The 18,082-nt window shown below is 37.7% G+C and overlaps 1 protein-coding gene across 11 annotated transcripts in view; it reads left to right on the top strand.

The window, feature by feature from the left end:
* The window catches only part of LOC124266561 (syntaxin-binding protein 5-like), a 149,234-nt gene that overhangs the window by 71,255 nt on the left and 59,897 nt on the right, over positions 1 to 18,082 (top strand). For all 11 annotated transcript variants that reach the window (XM_046701370.1, XM_046701374.1, XM_046701368.1 and 8 more), the window contains exons 4-6: positions 1,910 to 2,010; positions 4,291 to 4,425; positions 11,594 to 11,657. In XM_046701370.1, the coding sequence (XP_046557326.1) occupies positions 1,910 to 2,010; positions 4,291 to 4,425; positions 11,594 to 11,657 (300 nt within the window). The remainder of the gene's footprint in view (positions 1 to 1,909; positions 2,011 to 4,290; positions 4,426 to 11,593; positions 11,658 to 18,082) is intronic.

The following is an 18,082-nucleotide window of genomic DNA, read 5'->3' as shown; positions in this document are numbered from 1 at the left end:
ACGTTATTTTAGAAATATTTTAATCAGTCAATTGCTTTATTGAAGCACACACTTGCCCCTTGGCTTGTAAATGAGAAAATCTCCTCCAAGGAATTAAAACTTAGGACTGACTAGAGTAAGGAGTTCTACCAAGAAGCTCCTAGTGCTGATGGAGTTCGATAGATAGAGCGTGTATAGCATGTATGTAGGAATGAATATATGAATGAATCTGTCGAGAATTCCTTAATAAGTAAAATGTTTTATGCAGAGTGTCAAGAAGATGGTGTTTGTTGATATGTATAGTGTTATACCACTTCTTGCTCTGTGTTGATATTGGTAGATACTAGTGGTGGTCCGATTAATTGAAATAATCGAAGATTGGTCGCAGTGACTAAACGACCAAGCAATCAATCATGTTTACTCATAATCGAACACAAACAATTTCGAGCACTTGTTTGCATTAACGATATTTTTCACAAGGTTTTGGTTTTGTCAGTTACATTTCATGAGCACTACAAGCTCATTCCAAGTCACGATTGAATTTATCTTAAAGACTCCAGGAAATTTGTTCCTAACATACTAGTCATCATTTAAAGATGTGAAATTTGCAAATGCATTTTGTGCAATTTGAAAAAACCCCAAGAGAACTATATGTTTTTTCTTTATTTTTTGTGCATTTACAAAGATAACCAGGAAAATTTGATAAATAATGCTAACCAATTATTTTCGATGATTGATCAGTTGTAATGAACCAATCATCAATTATGAGATTTTAACCAATTCCCAACACTAGTAGATATAGCATATATTTCATTTCATTTGTACTCATTTTTTACATCAAAAGCTGTCCTGGTGGCTGTAAGTGATTTTTCTTACTAAGCTTGATGGAATCTCCCCAAAGCATCCCATAAATTTTAGACTTAAAATTGTAACAAGGACCAATTCATTCTTTAAACGTTAAAGATGTATTCATCCCTTCAACCTTGATTTCAACACTACTGCTTTTGCACGGATGATATGTGGCCTGATGCTTGCTGATTTGGTTGACACATGTCATCATGTCCCAGTTGTGTTGATCAATGCTCATGATGTTGATCACTGGCTTGTCTGGTCCAGACTTGATTATTAACAGACCGCTCATATAGCTGGAACATTGCTGAGTGCGGCGTAAAAGTAAACTCACTCACTCACAGTGCTTGCAGTAAATCTTCATCGACGCCTTACCAATGCTTACAGTGAATCATGATCAACACCCTACCAGTGTTAAACAACGAACAAGTAGATAATTGCATGGATTGCAAGATGTCAATCAGCAGATTGTCTGATTCATTTACATGACTGAGGCAAACAAACTGGTCAGGTCGGCATCACTTGTAGACAAGGGGAGCCATTACCCATCTCATCATCTTATAGTATGCCCCTGTTGATATAAAAACGGTATAAGGCTGGTTAAATTTTTCTAACCTTCCAGCACAAGAGGACATGTACTTACATAACAAACTTGGTGGATTTGAAAAGTTAGAAGAAACATATCTTTACCATGTGTTGCAATTATGTGTTTTGACATGACCTTTTCAAACAAAAATAAAGATGGACATACACCAAGGAGTCTCATTTTTGAAGTCGAGGAATTTATAGTTGTAGGAAACAGAATCAGATGGGACAACTGCTGTTCCTCTTCTCATTACGTGTGTCCTGTTCAAGCATTCGTTTTGTGCGATGTTTAACTTTAGATCCCACGACCTATTCCCCAGAGTGAGAGTCCTCCAACAGTTCAGTCCCTAAAAGGATTTTTTTCCTTTTCCGTTAATTCTGCATAGATAACTGGGCTTAGTTAGACATGTTAGATGATTTGGTGAACTTCATTCACGTGGCTTGTCTGACAATTTGTTAGTCAAATAACTGTCGATGTGCTTGGTTTCTTCCCAAGGGTGCTCTTGTGACCGTTTGCTCAGACGACAGCCTTCACCTATGGAACTATCGGCAGAAGCGTCCGGAAATTGTACATTCTTTAAAGTTTCAAAGGGAAAGGTAAGCAAAAAGTTCCATTTGAACATTTTTTTTGTTTGTGAAGTTTTTTTTAACCTTGGAATCAAATGATGTTAGGTGTCACTTTTTTGTCTCCTTAAAAGAGTGAAAAAATTGCCTGGAGCTTCATGATTCCAGAGGAAAGGACTTTGGTGCTGATCTTTTGGCTGGGGTGGGTGGTATGTGAGAGGGGATGGTGTGTGAATTTTCCTGCAATGCTTGAAATAGAATTAATTGACCATGGTTTTAACCCCAGAGTATAAATGGTAACCGGAAAGATTTCTGCGAGACAACAGTTTTGTCAGAAAGTGAGCATCTCCTCTTCCGTTCCCTCCTTCCCACAAACACACAAACACCACAATCACCAAAAGTAAATACTTTGTGATGATTGGTCCGTTATTTTAATTCACTTTGTACTTGTGAGTAGAAATAACATGGAAACACTGTTGGAATTAAGAAAAGCTCTCACTCAACAGGATTCCTTGATCAAAGACCTGTCTTTCTGACAACGCTGTCAGTTGAAACACACCACACTGTGGAACCCTTCCCATAATCTCAGAGCTCTGACCTTGCCGATGACACCACATCTTATCAGACATGTCACAATCAAAATTCTTTATGCGTATCCATTGTTAGCTGGTAATTTGGATCCCACCAAAGTTTGAGGCAATCAACAATACATCTTGTGCTGATCAAATTTACTGTAGCAAGAAGGCAGCAGGTCGAGAGAGCTCGCCCAGGCAGCGAGACTGACTCGTACCATAAGAAGCATCTCTGCAGTTGACATGGGATAGAGAATCCTGACCGAATAGGGCCTCCAAAATAGACCGCTTCAATCCAATAAGTTCATAATTGACCAATGAGCTTTCTCTCAAATGAAAAAAATTGAAGGCCTTTAGGTCTTTGTAGTGGAGAGGACTATTCTCTATCAACGTGAAGGTAACAAGGTTACCTCTGTGAGTGGTGAGGAGTTACGGCTTAGAAACGGGAGTCTCCTCCGATCAGTGTTAAACTCCATACAGCAATGACAGGGAGGGAGAGCTTGCATCGCCAGCTACTTTTGTTGTGGTGGGATTTTTGCTGTCATGGTTTTAGTTTGTTTTTGTGTATTAATTTTAGTTTTTTGGGCAGTAATCGAAGATATTTTATCATGAATTTAAATTGAATGATTTTCTTTGATGTATATTGAATATAGACATATTAATTAGTTGTGTGTAAATAAATAGTACAATGGCTCTGAAATCTTCATTTTTGCATGAGCGGATGAAATGAGTATTTGTGCAAGTTTGTGTGTTGAACCGCTAGCTTGATGCCCCAGTCAAGTTACAGTTCTGTTGGGTTAGTTACTTATCTGTAGTACTATGATACTACTGAAAGCCTACTTCATGACCCTGGGTTATGTGCTGTTGAAGTTAAGGTTTTTACCCTTTGAGAAAAGAAACAATGCAGACATTTACAGACACACTTGTACTCAAACTGTTGTTATAGTGTTTGAAACACTTGTAAGGTCAGGATGTGTTGACCTATAAATTATACTTTTGTGGGATTTTATACCCCAGCAATGTGAAGCAAAATCCCAATCTCTGTCTCGGTCCCATTCTCAATCCCAATCTCTTTCTCAGTCTGAATATTCAGTTCTGTTCTCAGTCCCAATCTCAATCCTGATCTCTATCTGGTATCTCATTCTCAATCCCATTCTCAACCTCAATCTCAATCTAAATTTCAGTGATAATCCTGTCTCAATCCCAATCCCAATCCCAATAATACCAATCCTAATCTCAGTCTCAGTCTCAATCCCAATCCCAATCCCAATCCCAATCTCAATACCAATCCTAATCTCAGTCTCAGTCTCAATCCCAATCTCAATCATTATCTCAATCCCAATCTCAATGCCAATCCCAATCACCAAATCCACCATGGTTTTCCCCGATCCACAGCTAAAGGACAACAATGTCAATCGGAATCTAATCTTTATCAGAATCCAATCCCACTCCATGGTGTGCCTCCTTCAGAGTAGGACAGAGGTTAAAGTGTTCACTTGTCATGCCCCACATTCAGGTTTGATTCCCCCTCACAATATGTGAAGCCCTTTCTTGGGAATACCTCCATGATCATTGATGACATTGCTGGATTACTGCCAATAGCAGTACACTCGTATTCATGCATGCTGTCCAGAGCTGAACTCCAAAGCCGGGTTAATCACTCTCTCTAGTTATGTGCTTGCAGATCTGTTTTGTCATGTTGTTTTTGATGATGTGCTAATTCGGTTATTCTTTCTTTCAGGATTACTTTTTGCCATCGGCCTTTCCAAAGCAAGTGGTTGTACATAGGCACAGAGCGAGGCAATGTGCATATAGTTAATATTGAGTCTTTCATTCTCTCGGGGTATGTTATAAACTGGAACAAAGCAATTGAACTGTGAGTACCTTTTATTTCTTTTTGTATTCAATGATGGAATCGTGTTATCTTAGAATTATGGCTTTTCAGACACCTGTGAAACAAGTATTCACGCATTCCAATCCTATCTATATGGAAGTCCCTGAAAGTTCTTTTCTGTTCATAGACTCCATAAAGATCACACAATTATATCACAGAGCTGGTGATTTAACTAAAGTATTGCTGATGGGATAATGCACTTAAATTTACCGTCTCATCACTGTTGAAACAGGTTTTACTAAGTACACATTAAAGTGTAAAGTTGGAGGAGTTGCACTGATAGACTAACTTTGCAACAAACTAAGCCCCATGAGCTTTGAAATCTGTGGGAATTGTCAGACACCATTGGTCGTATTCAGCTAGTCCATAGCTCATCTCAGACGAGTGGTTCATGTAAAATAATTAGAACAGGGGATAAAACAACCTGTCCATCTAGATTGTTACTCGTCTCAGACTAACGAATTAGTATTCGTGTCTGATTGGTTTTTCCTTGTCAATAGCGTATTGGCTTGATAAGCAGCAGACGTTCCGATCATTAGTTCATGTTTTGACATCGGAAGTGTTGTTTGTCCAGCTTATTTCGGAAGAAGTATTGTTTGTTTAGCTTATGCTGAGCGGTCATGTGTTGGGTAATCGCGAGTATGGCCATTGGTGGCTCCTTGACCAGTGAACCACTGGCCATTTGTCCTGCTTAGCGAGAAGGAAGGAGACAAGTAATCAGTGGACAAATGATCTCTGTCACTGTTGCTGATGTGTAGGCATTTGTTTTGCGAGGCCGAATTACCCCCAGATGGGTTCATTTTCCAGGACATCAGCTTTCCTGGAGGTTTTTTTTGTGGCAAACATGTGGTGGACATTTCTAAATTTGATGCATCAGTGACCAAAACAATGTCCTTTGCAACTGAATAATATATTCCCATGTTATTTTTAAATAATCGAAACCCATGAAGATTCTGGTTAGAATTAGTCTTCACCAATGCTTGTTGTAAACTGGGACGAACAGATCGGGTGGTCAGGCTCGCTGACACATGTCATCGTATCCCAAATATGTAGAACGATGCTCATGATGTTGATCACTGGCTTTTCTGGCCCAGACTTTTTTATTTACAGACTGCCGCCATATAGCTGGAATATTGCTGAGTGCAGCATTAAGTAACAAACAAATACAAGCGTAACAAAAACAAAATCAAACAATTGACTTGACTTTACATGTGTTTAACTTTATGACGGATGCCACTGGTGGTGCAGGATATGGTCACCTTTCCATATCATCTGTGTTTGATAGTGATTCATAAACACATGGTCTTGATACATTTTGAATCTCAAAACTGCCTCTGCTTTTATCAGAAATTTCATGTTATTATAGAAAGGATTTTCGTCTTTTTATTTTTCAATTTGGTAATGATACTGAAATGTGTTATCAAAATTTTAAAATATAAAATTATTGTCACATGATTTCAATTTGGTAATGATACTGAAATGTGTTATCAAAATTTTAAAATATGCAATTTTTGTCACATGATTTCAATTTGGTAATAATACTGAAATGTGTTATCAAAATTTTAAAATATGAAATTTTTGTCACGTGATTTATCTCGGCATATACAGTATTTCTCTCAAGCAATATCTATATGTCTGGCAGTGAGTTGGTTGTATAAGCACTACATATATAAGTATGAGGTTATTTTGGCCATCCTGAGGAACACTTGAGCACGATAGTGGAGATTGATTTGTGAGTGGCTAAATCTCCCCAAGAAAGGAGAGGTCATTGTTCAGATCAGAATAAGCATTACTGCTGATGGTCATGTACAGCAGTTTCTAAGTGGCGATTCACAGAGAAATGATATCAATGATGGATGCTGTAATCTGTTTTTCGACTCGATGTAGATTTATCAATATGTGTCAGAGGTGAGATTTTAGTCTGAAAATTGCTATCACGAGTCATGGTAATTGACATCTCGGTGTGAATAAGACGCGCCTAATTTCAATTCATTAATCGCTGATTTCATTTAGCAGCCTATTCCCTAATCGTAGGTTTCACTTAGCAAATGACGGCCGGATAGGCCATGAAGGTCATCCACAACCTGAAGGATCATCATTAGATTAAATACCTTCACTTACTTCATTCTTTGCGAGGTTTTGGTGTAAGAGAAGATCACCAAAACACAGATCCCATTGCTGCAATTTTCAATTGGTATTATTGGTTCTAATGAAAAACAGTCTTTGTGGAACTAAGCTTTGGTCTCAGTATGTCATGGAGAACATTAATCATGCTTATGATATTTCGGTCAGTCTCCATCTTGTTCCTAAACACCACTTGAGTTTCCATCTCTTCCATCAGCTTCAGTGTGTGAGCAGCTTGGTCATGCGACTCGGCTGGCTTCTTCTGGATTTTTTTTTAATGGAAATTTGCCTGGAAATAACCAATGGAAACATCTTTGCCTTTACAAAAGTTCACTCTAAGACTTGTTTTGGGACTTTTTCTGACGTGTATCACAGCTGTGGAAATTCTTTGACTTCTGTTATGGTTTTGTAAAAACAATGTTCTTTGAATTCTTGGCTTTGTTATGGGACTGGGTAAGTGGAATTGTATTGGGTGATTTGAGGAAGAAACATTCTGTATCTCAAGGGCAAGTGAAGATGATAAGAGTCCTTGTGTCTTATCTTGTTGAAAACTGAAAAGGAAGATGGAGAAAAAAACTTTGTCTGTCGATAAAAAACATGATCCATCTAGGTATCTGAAAGTTGAAATAAGAGATCAAGATGGTATATTTTCAGATAAGAACATCATTTTTTTCAAAAGACACTATTTTTAGTAGACCCAAGGAAGTTTGATTTTCGTTTTAGTTTTTAGCCATAAAACATTTCCTCCTGAAGCGTGATCATATCTTCTCAAGTGAAATCGTTTCTTATACTGGTCTGGTGGAATATTTACTTCATTGACATATCTGTTTAAAAGCAGATATGTAGCTGTAGTGTCTGATATAGTTATATGTGTTATAACTGTGTTATAACTAACATGTGTTATAACTTATATAGCTATTGTGTGTTATAACTGTGTTATAGCTAAAGTGGGTTATAATGTTATAGCTAACAGGTGTTATAGCTAAAGTGGGTTATAATGTTATAGCTAAAGTGTTATAACTGTTATAGCTAAAGTGGGTTATAATGTTATAGCTAAAGTGTTATAACTGTGTTAGAGACAAAGTGCGTTATGTTATAGCTAACAGATGTTATAGCTGTGTTATTGCTACCATGTGCTATAAATGTGCAGTGCTGTAGCCAGAGTGCATAATTGCTGGATTCCCACTAATTGTACTTATCTTGGTGCTTTATTTATAAATGTTTGCACCAACAACGGCGCAAATTCATAATTTATAGCGTGTTTTTATATGTAATTTCAAAATATGACTATTTTCATTGAAATCGATGTCAAACATTCTGAATTCAAAATCAAAATATTGAAACACCTGGAATTTCAAAAGAGGCTTCTTAAGCTCTGCACATTGCTAGGACACCTATTTGCATTCAAAACTGTAATATTAAATCACTGTAAGGAGCTCGTTACTCGATTACAGAGTTTATTATTGAATCTTTTTGGCTGTCAAAATGCCAAGGAGAAGGATTACAGATTTTTTCACTTTTGGTTATTGGCCCATAGTTTCTAAAGGTAAGGGCCAATAGACCGATCCAGTCTGTCAATCAAAACTGGCGCATGCGTCAATTTTGGCCAATCAGCAGGCCGGGCGCGCAGTGTGGATTTGTCAGACTTATTTCCGGGGTCAAACGATGCATCCGAAGCGATGTGCTTCGAATTATGCCATTTACACTCGCTATATTTATTACATATTGCTGCGATTTGATGTGTACCTTAACAAAACCATTACGGTCAAGACAACAAAAATGGAGGCGGATCAAGAAACGCAATAGGCCTAACGATCAGTTATATGTCTGCACCATCGTTCAGGAAACCTACGCCTGCCTGCTGATGAGAATTTGCACGAATTTCCACACTTTTGCACATGTGCAAAATCATTACCAATTGATGACAACAAATAGCAGTTTAAGACTTTGCAAGTGTTATAAACACGGACAATTCTTGTAACTACAAAATTGTTTTTGCTTAACGTTTTTAGTCACTACTAGGCATTGAGTTGGTAATGCCATAAAGCTCAAATGAGACAGGCGAGAAAAGCCGTGACACAATGTAAACAAATCTTTATTTCGGTTAGGGTCAACCGAAATAGCAAAACTTGTTACATGAAAGAACAATGTGGCGGATATTGTCCCCTTCGGCTCTTAGATATTCTTCAATTTGTCACACATTTTAGGATGTTTTAAGTTTCATAAGCACAATCTGAAGGCCTACAGTATCTTGTTAACAGAGCAAAATATTCGAGGAGTAATATTTTTTATTCAAACGGAAATATTGTCAGTGTCAGCAGTTGCCTATCATACAATATCCAAGTATCAAAATTAGTTCATATGAGTGCCTATAAAACCATGCTTTAAATATTTCAGATTTTTTATAAAGAGTTGCATGGGACTTTGAACTGAATTACCTTCCTCCATGTTGATTGAATACTGAAAACTATGTGAGAAGAATAGTGACTTTCTGGAGTATTGGACGGAGTGAAATAAAGTGTTTATCTTAATTATGAGTACATTACTGCAGTATTTGAAGTTTTGTTGCCACATAAATTATTCACATATAATGGTACATTTTAGGAGTAATATTACAACTGTAATTTTGATTAATTCACTGGAAATGATAGCAAGGTATGTTTTAAGAATCTTGCTTTTTTTGTAAACGTGGAAGGGTAATAAAATTAATAATAATCTAATCAATAATCAATAATAAATAATTATTTAATTGATTGACATATCAGATTTTTTTAGATTTTAAGGCAGAACTAGGCAAACAAACACCATACATATCATGGCAGGACAATCACTTAGTATTAACTTGGCTCCTGCTTTTACATGTTTTTTTAAAATACTACATTTACTAATAAGATAATTCTGAAAGTGATTGCTAGTATCATAACTCATTAAAGTTATTTCAACATCCAGAAAATTTGAAAAAAGCAAACGCTCGTTTTGATCAAACCCTGGTCAGTCATTTTCCAGTCCTGGAACAGAATAACTTACAAAAATCACAGGTGACTTTTCATGTAACGGAATAAAGATTGAAACATATATTTAACCCATATTTGATGTAATTCTTCTGATAAATCATAACGTTTTTAGGAGGTTACTAATATTTGAAGACTGAGCCAAAGCTAGTGTTTATTAAGATGGTGGATGTGGACAAATTGTTCAAGGTTTGTTGATGATTATTTGCAAAATGAGCTTCATATTAAATTGCACACTGGTTTGTAGGAGGTGAACGCTTCAGGACATTTTCATGTCTGTTTTCCTAAACCTTTGTTATGACTTTTACCAAATTTTGAATCAACTTTACTATAATTTTTATGACACCAGTAAGTATCTCAGAAATGGAAATAGATCAAAATCAGTGTTATGTCCTCTAGGGATGTAATCTCGGATCTAATAAAACAAAGATTATCATTGTTCAATTAAGAAGCAATAATGTCAATATGTAATTGTATTGACAGAAGGCTTTGAACATAAGATATATTCTTTGCACCTTATTTACACTAGTAGTTAGCAGTTAAACATCTCTGATGAAAAAAACAATAGATCTACATTTGTATTTTGTGTACCATTCTATTTCAATGCTAGTTAATTGTTCGGATAACTGTGGATTCTCTGTTCCATTTGCATCACATGTTTCCTATTTCTGGAAGATGGGTCAGCTAGTGTACAGGTGCAGACTGTATCTTGGATCTTCTTTGTGTTCTGGTGCTGTGACATACCTGTACATAAACGCTGGCAGTTCATGAAGTCCAGTATTATGGAAGTTTGTATGTAAATAAGGATTCCACAACAAAGTACATATAGAAAAAATAAATGGAAATGATGATTAAAAAAATGATTTCCTTATATTCAGTGTCATTTTATCATGGTGTACATATTTTGAAGAGAGAAACGTTACTGAGAGTTGCTGCAGATCAGCTGTTGAATATTTGCTTCTGGGTATGTCCAGATACGTCCATGGAAACATATTGTTTACAAGCTCAATTACCTTTTCCATATTTCCAAATTAGATCAAATAGATTATGCTGTGATTGATTTGTTTACATTAATTGTACAGACAAATAAGGGGCATGAAGTAGTAGACGGGAAATATTTTCTGTTTTTATTTACCATTCTCTTAATTCATTAAAAGATAAAACCCCATGTTTTCAGATTATTGAACTAAATTTGAACAGCGCCCGCAGCGCAGTGTTGATAATCTATTTATAGATACCGAAAGATCTGCAACATGAACATGTGGTTGTGTTCCACGAGTTTTAAAAATTATAAACCCAAACAACAAAATTCAGTTATCCTTCCCCTGCTAATATCTGTGGACGGAGGTGAATTGCCAGATAGATTAATTGATTCGAAGAAATTACGCTTCCTACAGTCTCAGCAGCTAGTCGAGGGCAGCTTTTTCATCGGGCATGTAACTCATTTTCACCCGCCAGTTGTAATCTGCCAGCTAAAATATATATAACTATAACTTGCCTCTTTGAATAACATTCACAAACGACGGATACCAAAGTATCACAAGCAGAATTCATCAACAACGTTCGCAATCACGTAACGTTTCGCCGGCGGTGACGCCATTGTGATTTGCTAGTGGTTGTCCCCCCTAACGTCAAAAACGAAGTGGCCGGGGCTTATCGGCCGGGACTGGATCGGTCTATTGGCCCTTCAAAGGAAATCCTGGCTGCAGCACTGTATGTGTTATAGCTAACATGTGTTATAACTGTGTTATAGCTCCTTTGGGTAAAAAATGTGTTATAGATAACATGTGTTATAACTGATATATAGCTGATATTTACCTGTGCCGTATTTATGAAAATTAATTGTGTGGCTCATATATTGCTGAAATTCACCAGACACGTCTCTCGTGTCTCTTCTTGCCAAAGTTTGTGTCACCTTACAAGAAAATGACAGTAAACTTCCTTGGTCCCTATTTTCAAGTATGAAACATTTAGGTATGTGCTTTTGTAATAATCACTCCCATTTTCCATTTCAGGTCTCGGAAAACACACCCAGGGCCAGTAGTGCATCTCAGTGATAACCCAATAGATGCTAGCAAGGTAAGTTGTGTACAACACAGTGTGTGGAATAGCCTGCTAGCCCGTGGCTTGTAAAAATCCAGTTGGGCCAGTAAATCTCCAGTCACTGGCCCAACTGGTCTAGTGAAATTTCATGGGGTAATTTTGTAAATATATCGCTCTCTCCGACTTGTTAAGTTATAATACACTGTTAAATCATGCAAGATTATGGCCTGATAAAAATGTTCATCATATTCGCAGCCATTTAAATTTCAGGCTAGTGAATGATTTTATGGGCTAGTAACTTTAAGGCATGGCTAGCAAAATTTAGAAACTATATCGCACAGTGGAATAACACAATAGTTCCAGTTTGATCAGTAAGTACCCTATGCCTGGCTTCAGAGGCACTGTAACATAGAGAGGAGGTGGTCAAAATGGTTCCTGAGCTAATAATTACGTTTAAGTTATCCTCTCACGTAGACTAACGCTTACTGGTAGTCTCTGAATATATGAAATTTTTATTGTAACAAATAAATCCATTTAAATTGAAAAGGAGCCCCAGGGAGACCAGAGATTCAGAACCTGGGGAAATCTACACTTGCTTCATGTAGGGCTATAGCATTGCAGGGATGGCTAGGCTGTAGGGAAAATAATATGGTTCGGGTACTGTGAGACAGACTACCTCTCATGTAACACCTGGGGCGGTGGGATAACCTAGTGGTTAAAGCGTTTGCTTGTCATGCTGAAGACCAGGGCCTAGATTTTCGAAGCTCTCTTAACGCTAAGATAGTCGTAGGTTAATATTAATGTATGGCACTTACGACTATCTTAGCGCTAAGAGAGCTTCGAAAATCTAGGCCCAGGGTTTTATGCTCTGCATGGGGGCAATGAGTGGAACCCATTTCTTGTGTCCCCAGAGGTGATATTTTGGTGGAATATTGCTAAAAGCAGCTTAAACCCATACTCGTTAGTAGTGTCTTAGCCTTAGGTTTATAGTTCCATTCCCCACATGGGTACAATGTGTGAATGCCATTGCTGGTGTCCCCTGCCACTATATTGCTGGAATATTGCTAAAAGCGGGCGTAAAACTAAACTCACTCACTCATAGGACCCAAATATGTGAATTGATGATCATACCATTAGTCATTTGTTCACATGTCCAGGACGTCCTACTTGTATGATGGTGTAGTTTTGCTTGTGGTATAACATGAGATTTGCGACTGTGTTGATGATGAGAAGATTAGACATGTCGGAGACACATCATGAGTCACAGTCTGGCAGACTGACTCACTCCCAGATCCATCAACAAGTGTGTTACTTTGTAGTTCAGGTATTGATGAACGAAGGTGTCACCGTTGTCTGATAGCCTACTTGCAAGATTTGTGGTGTAAGGTTTACCTGACTGTGTCTTCATTCATGGCCATGTCAAGTATTATTGTGGATAAAGAAATGAAAATTTAGAGGAGTTTTAAAAATAAGTGTCTGACATTGACAATTGGAAGTGGGAGTATTGGTAAGGCTTGTTTTGGGATGTCCAAGGGTCATTGAAACCTGCCCCTACAATGTTTAGATCGAGGCATCCCCACAAGCTTTAACTTTCAATGAGTGAGTGAGTGAGTTTAGTTTTACTCCTCACTCAACAATATTCCAGCTATATGGCGGCGGTCTGTAAATAATCGAGTCTGGACCAGACAATCCAGTGATCAACAGCATGAGCATCGATCTCTGCAATTTGGATACGATGACATGTGTCAACCAAGTCAGCGAGCCTGACCACCCAATCCCGTTAGCCGCCTCTTATGACAAGCATGGGTTGCTGAAGATCAATATCCTAACCCGGATCTTCGCGGTTTTAACTTTCAATGCCAGGGTTATGACAGTTGCCCTTGACCTTCATACACTGAATTTTGAAGTCTGCTGTGGATATGGACATGAGAATTTGAGGAAATATTGTTGATAATGAAATGCAAATTTGAAACAGAACTGTGGTCTAGAGCTTCTGAAAATAACCAGCATTCAGGTTTAGTGGAATCTTATTTAAACCACAGTTAACTCTTTTGGGGTTCCATCTCTAAGGGTTTAAATTTTTACTTATATGATTTTCAATATAGAAATGTACTGGACAAAACAGATTTTGAGATTTGTGGTAAAAGGTTACACATTTATTGGGGGCATGGGTTTCCCAGTTGAGTTTGGGTGCAATGTTTGAAGCCCAGTTCACTCACTCACTCACTCACTCACTCGTTCGATCCCCGCCTGCGTCATACCATAAGACGTTAAAATATGGTACTTGTTGGTCCCTGTCTGGCGCTTGGCATTAATGGGTACAACAAGGACTGGTCGGCTCGGAGTCAGTATAATGTGTCTGAGTTGGGTATTCATGCTTCACTGCGGCATGGTATTACAGTGGGCTAGAACTATAAAACCAGCTTCAGTCTGGGCTAGTACAAGCAGCCGCACATACACATACACAGGCATGCAAGTCGTCATATGAGCGAAATATTCTCAAGCACGACGTTAAACCCAATTTCACCTCATCTCAACTCACTCACTCACTCACTCACTCACTCACTCACTCACTCACTCACTCACTCACTCACTCACTCACTCACTCACTCACTCACTCACTCACTCACTCACTCACTCACTCACTCACTCACTCACTCATCACTCAGACTTCATGACCACAGGCTTTATTCTCACATTAAGCTGTGGTATAAATGGGATACTGTTCAAAGTGGTGTTAAACTCACTCACACATCACTCAAAAGCATTTTGAATACTGCAGATTAATTTCATATCACATCAAGTGAATAAATTTAATTTTCAAGGACTTGCCTGCACTTGAGTGAACTATATATGACAGACAGGCTATCAGTGCAGTGTGTCATATGCTTCTCAAGAAGATTCCACAAGTCTTCAGTCTATTGGATTCCTTTGTCAATAAATGCATTAAGGTTTTTGACATTTTAACAGGTTATGACTTTGAACTAAACATTTTGGTCAAATATGGTATTTTATTGACTGTGGCATTATGGTTTCTTGGTCTAAAAAAATGTTTTATTTAATTTTCGACTTGTCTGACGTCTTTTGCTTGTGAGAATATGATGCCCAGTGGTTATTTCAGCAGAACTCGCCAGCTGGTGGCTGGTGATGCAGTGAAGACGATACTTAGCAAATCCTGAAATTGTGTAATGATGCAGAAGCTATTTTAAAGCTATCTCTACAACATATCTTTTCATCACACCAGACTGAAACTGATGTGAGCTTATGTCATGCTCTCTTTTAGTTGTGTTCCTATTATTTGAAATGATCGAAGATTGGTTGCAGTGACCAAACGACCAAGTAATCGATCACATTTTCTCATAATCGAACACAAACGATTTTGTCACTACGGTTATAGTGTTTGAAAACTTGATGATGGAACATATCTTAGAAGTTGTCAGGGCCTGTAAACTTGTTTAATTCTTAGGAAATTCACTTCACTTACTGAAAAGTCTTGACTAAATATTTCTTGAAGACACAAGGAAGTTTATGTTCATGAGATATTAGTCATCACTTTAAAGCAACATTTACATTGGATGTGAAATTTGCAAATTCAATTTGCAGTTTCTATATAAAACAAAAACAACAGTGAACCACATTATACTTATCTGAAATAACAACCTGAATAGGAAAATAAGAAAAAATGATGCCAAACAATTGTTTTTGGATAAATGCCCTTTGGTAATGAACATATTATCAATTGTGATATTTCAACCAATTCCCAACACTGCTCTTTTTGTCCATTGTGTTGACCATTTTAAACACCTCCATTCATAGCTACTCACTTCTTTCCGTGACCAACAAGAAGACTTGTACCTGTATCGTACGCCATTTTGTCAAGAATCGTGACAAACTAATCAAATCGTGTAGTAAAATGCATTTCGGAAGCATGAAAATGGCGGCACCATTGAACTTTGAAACTTCGCTAAACCATGCAAAGCACAATTCAAACATAAACTTTGAGCTAAAGGATCAGCAACTTTAACCAAAGAAACATCTTTACCAAGGGAATGACTGTTTAGCTGTTTTGTCCACGATATATGGGATATTCTAGCTGTAGCCATGTTTGGAAATTCAGAGTTCTTCCTTGGAAATAGTACTAGACTATTTCCATCTCCATGCCAGTTTGCGCTTAGACAAGGCCCAGTTGAGAACATGGTCACGAGAAGGGTACGAGTCCACATCCAGCTTGCCGGAATGACACAAGTAGTTACGAATGCACCTTCCCATTAGAAAGTATACAACCAATACAGGAGACACATCACATGCTTGTTCCCAGTTATTCCACGAAAATTAGTTCAGGAGGCTTAAGCCAGATTTTCAATATGGCCTCTATGGCAGCCATATTGATAAACCTATGAGTGAGTGAGAGTTTGGTTTTACGCTGATGTCAAAACAGTGTCTCACGTTGCAGATACCTCAACATGAGGTGAGAGGTTACACATGAATACACAATGTCATTTAGAAAGTGATCCTATTAAACATCTCATCTTTGAGTGAGTGAGTTTACTTTTATGCCGCGTTTAGCAATATTCCAGCAATGTCACAGCAGGGGACACCAGAAATGGCCTTCACATATTGTACCCATGTGGGGAATCGAACTATAAACCTAAGGCTAAGACACTACTAAGTCACTTAATCACAGGGTCAAGTTCGATTTCCGAAAGTGTCAGTTTGTTTAATGAAGTTATTTCGTAGATTGAAAGCAATCAGTGTGTATTTGTAGAAGCCTGAACATCACTGCAAATACGAAACTGACATTTGCGACACAATTTCCCCAAAAACATACCGCTGACGATGGTCTACGACAACAAGACCACACAAACTGGCTTTGTATCAAAATCCTTGAGATTATTAATCTGTCAGCATGCTCCCAATGTACACATTATCTGCAGATAAGAACTGTTTATGCTCCAATTTAATCACAGTTATTGTGTCGATGAACATTGAGAAAATGTCACAACATGTTGATGGACTAAACCGTGTCGAGCAATGATGCCATCAATATTGCTGACCTGGAATAAATCTCAAAATAATTCCATGCATCTCCTACTTTTCAATGAACTCTCATATTAGAAGAATATGATATTTCTTTGAAGAGACAAGCTGGAAGAAAAATTAACAAATGGCTGCCACATCAATCTGTTGGAAGGCTTTGATATGTGGTAGTGGATTTACAATGGTAAAACAGCTCTCGGAATAAACACTTCGCAGCAGGAAACTGTCTCTCTATTCAAATCAATAATGCAGAGGTAAGAAATGAGCAGTGCTGTCACTTTGAATTCGGTAAAATTGAGCTGTCTGTCAACCTTTGTTGAAACTGACGACCAGCATCAGTTTGGGGAAAAACGGAAAAGTATTTATCTGGTTTGGGAGCATTGCTTTTAACATCATCCTGAGAAAATGTTATGTTAAGAATTTCATACTTTTTATACTTTGTTTTTAATGGAAATGAATGAAATTGATTTTAATGATTTTGTGCTCTTATATAAAAAAAAATACACGAGAAATATCTATTTGTAAGTTTTCTAATCTTTTGGCCTGGTACTTGAAAGACGCAAATGTTCCAAGAGACGAACCCAAGTGAGATGAATTGGCTCAGAAGGTTCACATGGTTCAAAACTCACATCATGTCATTATATCAGGCAATGATCTTGAACACAACGTTAAACCACATTTCACCTCAAACATCATGTCATTGTATCAGGCTGTCGTAAGAGGCAACTAATAGGATCGGGTGGTCGAGCTAGCTCACTGGGTTGAAACATGTCATCATATCCCAGTTGCATAGATCGATGTTCATGCTGTTGATCCCTGGATTGTATGGTCCAGACTCAATTATTTACAGACAGCTGCCATATAGCTGGAATATTGCTGAGTGAGGTGTAAAACTAAACCCACTCACTCTCATTATATCAGGCAATAATCTTGAACATAACATTACAGCACACTTCACCTCAAACCTCATGCCATGTCATATATGGCAATGACCTTGAACACAACGTTACACCCCATAATTCACTCCAACCTCAACACATGGGTACAATGTGTGAAGCCCATTTCTGATATCCCCCACTGTAATATTGCTGGAATATTGCTAAAAGTGGTGTAAAACCATACTCACTCACTCACTCAAACCTCAAATGTCATGTCACGTCTGTGCAACAGTCTTGAACACGATGTTAAACACCCTTTCATCTCTCAACTCTCAACTCATGTGAGGTTGCAGTATGAGGTTGCATTGCTGTAATCTTGACTGCAACATTAAAACTTCTTTTTACCTCAAACCTCACAGCTCAAGAGTCCATGCAACAATCTTGAATGCAATGATAAACACTGTTTCATCTCTGTGTAACACCTGTTATATTTGGGATTACACTTTCTAAGTGAAGTACAAATTCTGTGACTTTTGTTGGGGTTAG

This window comes from Haliotis rubra, unplaced genomic scaffold (genome assembly GCF_003918875.1).
Source record: "Haliotis rubra isolate DU_JTF1 unplaced genomic scaffold, ASM391887v1 Scf1265, whole genome shotgun sequence".
Taxonomy (NCBI): Eukaryota; Metazoa; Mollusca; class Gastropoda; order Lepetellida; family Haliotidae; genus Haliotis; species Haliotis rubra.
Note: the sequence above shows the minus strand (reverse complement) of the source record. Positions and strands in the feature narration are given on the sequence as shown.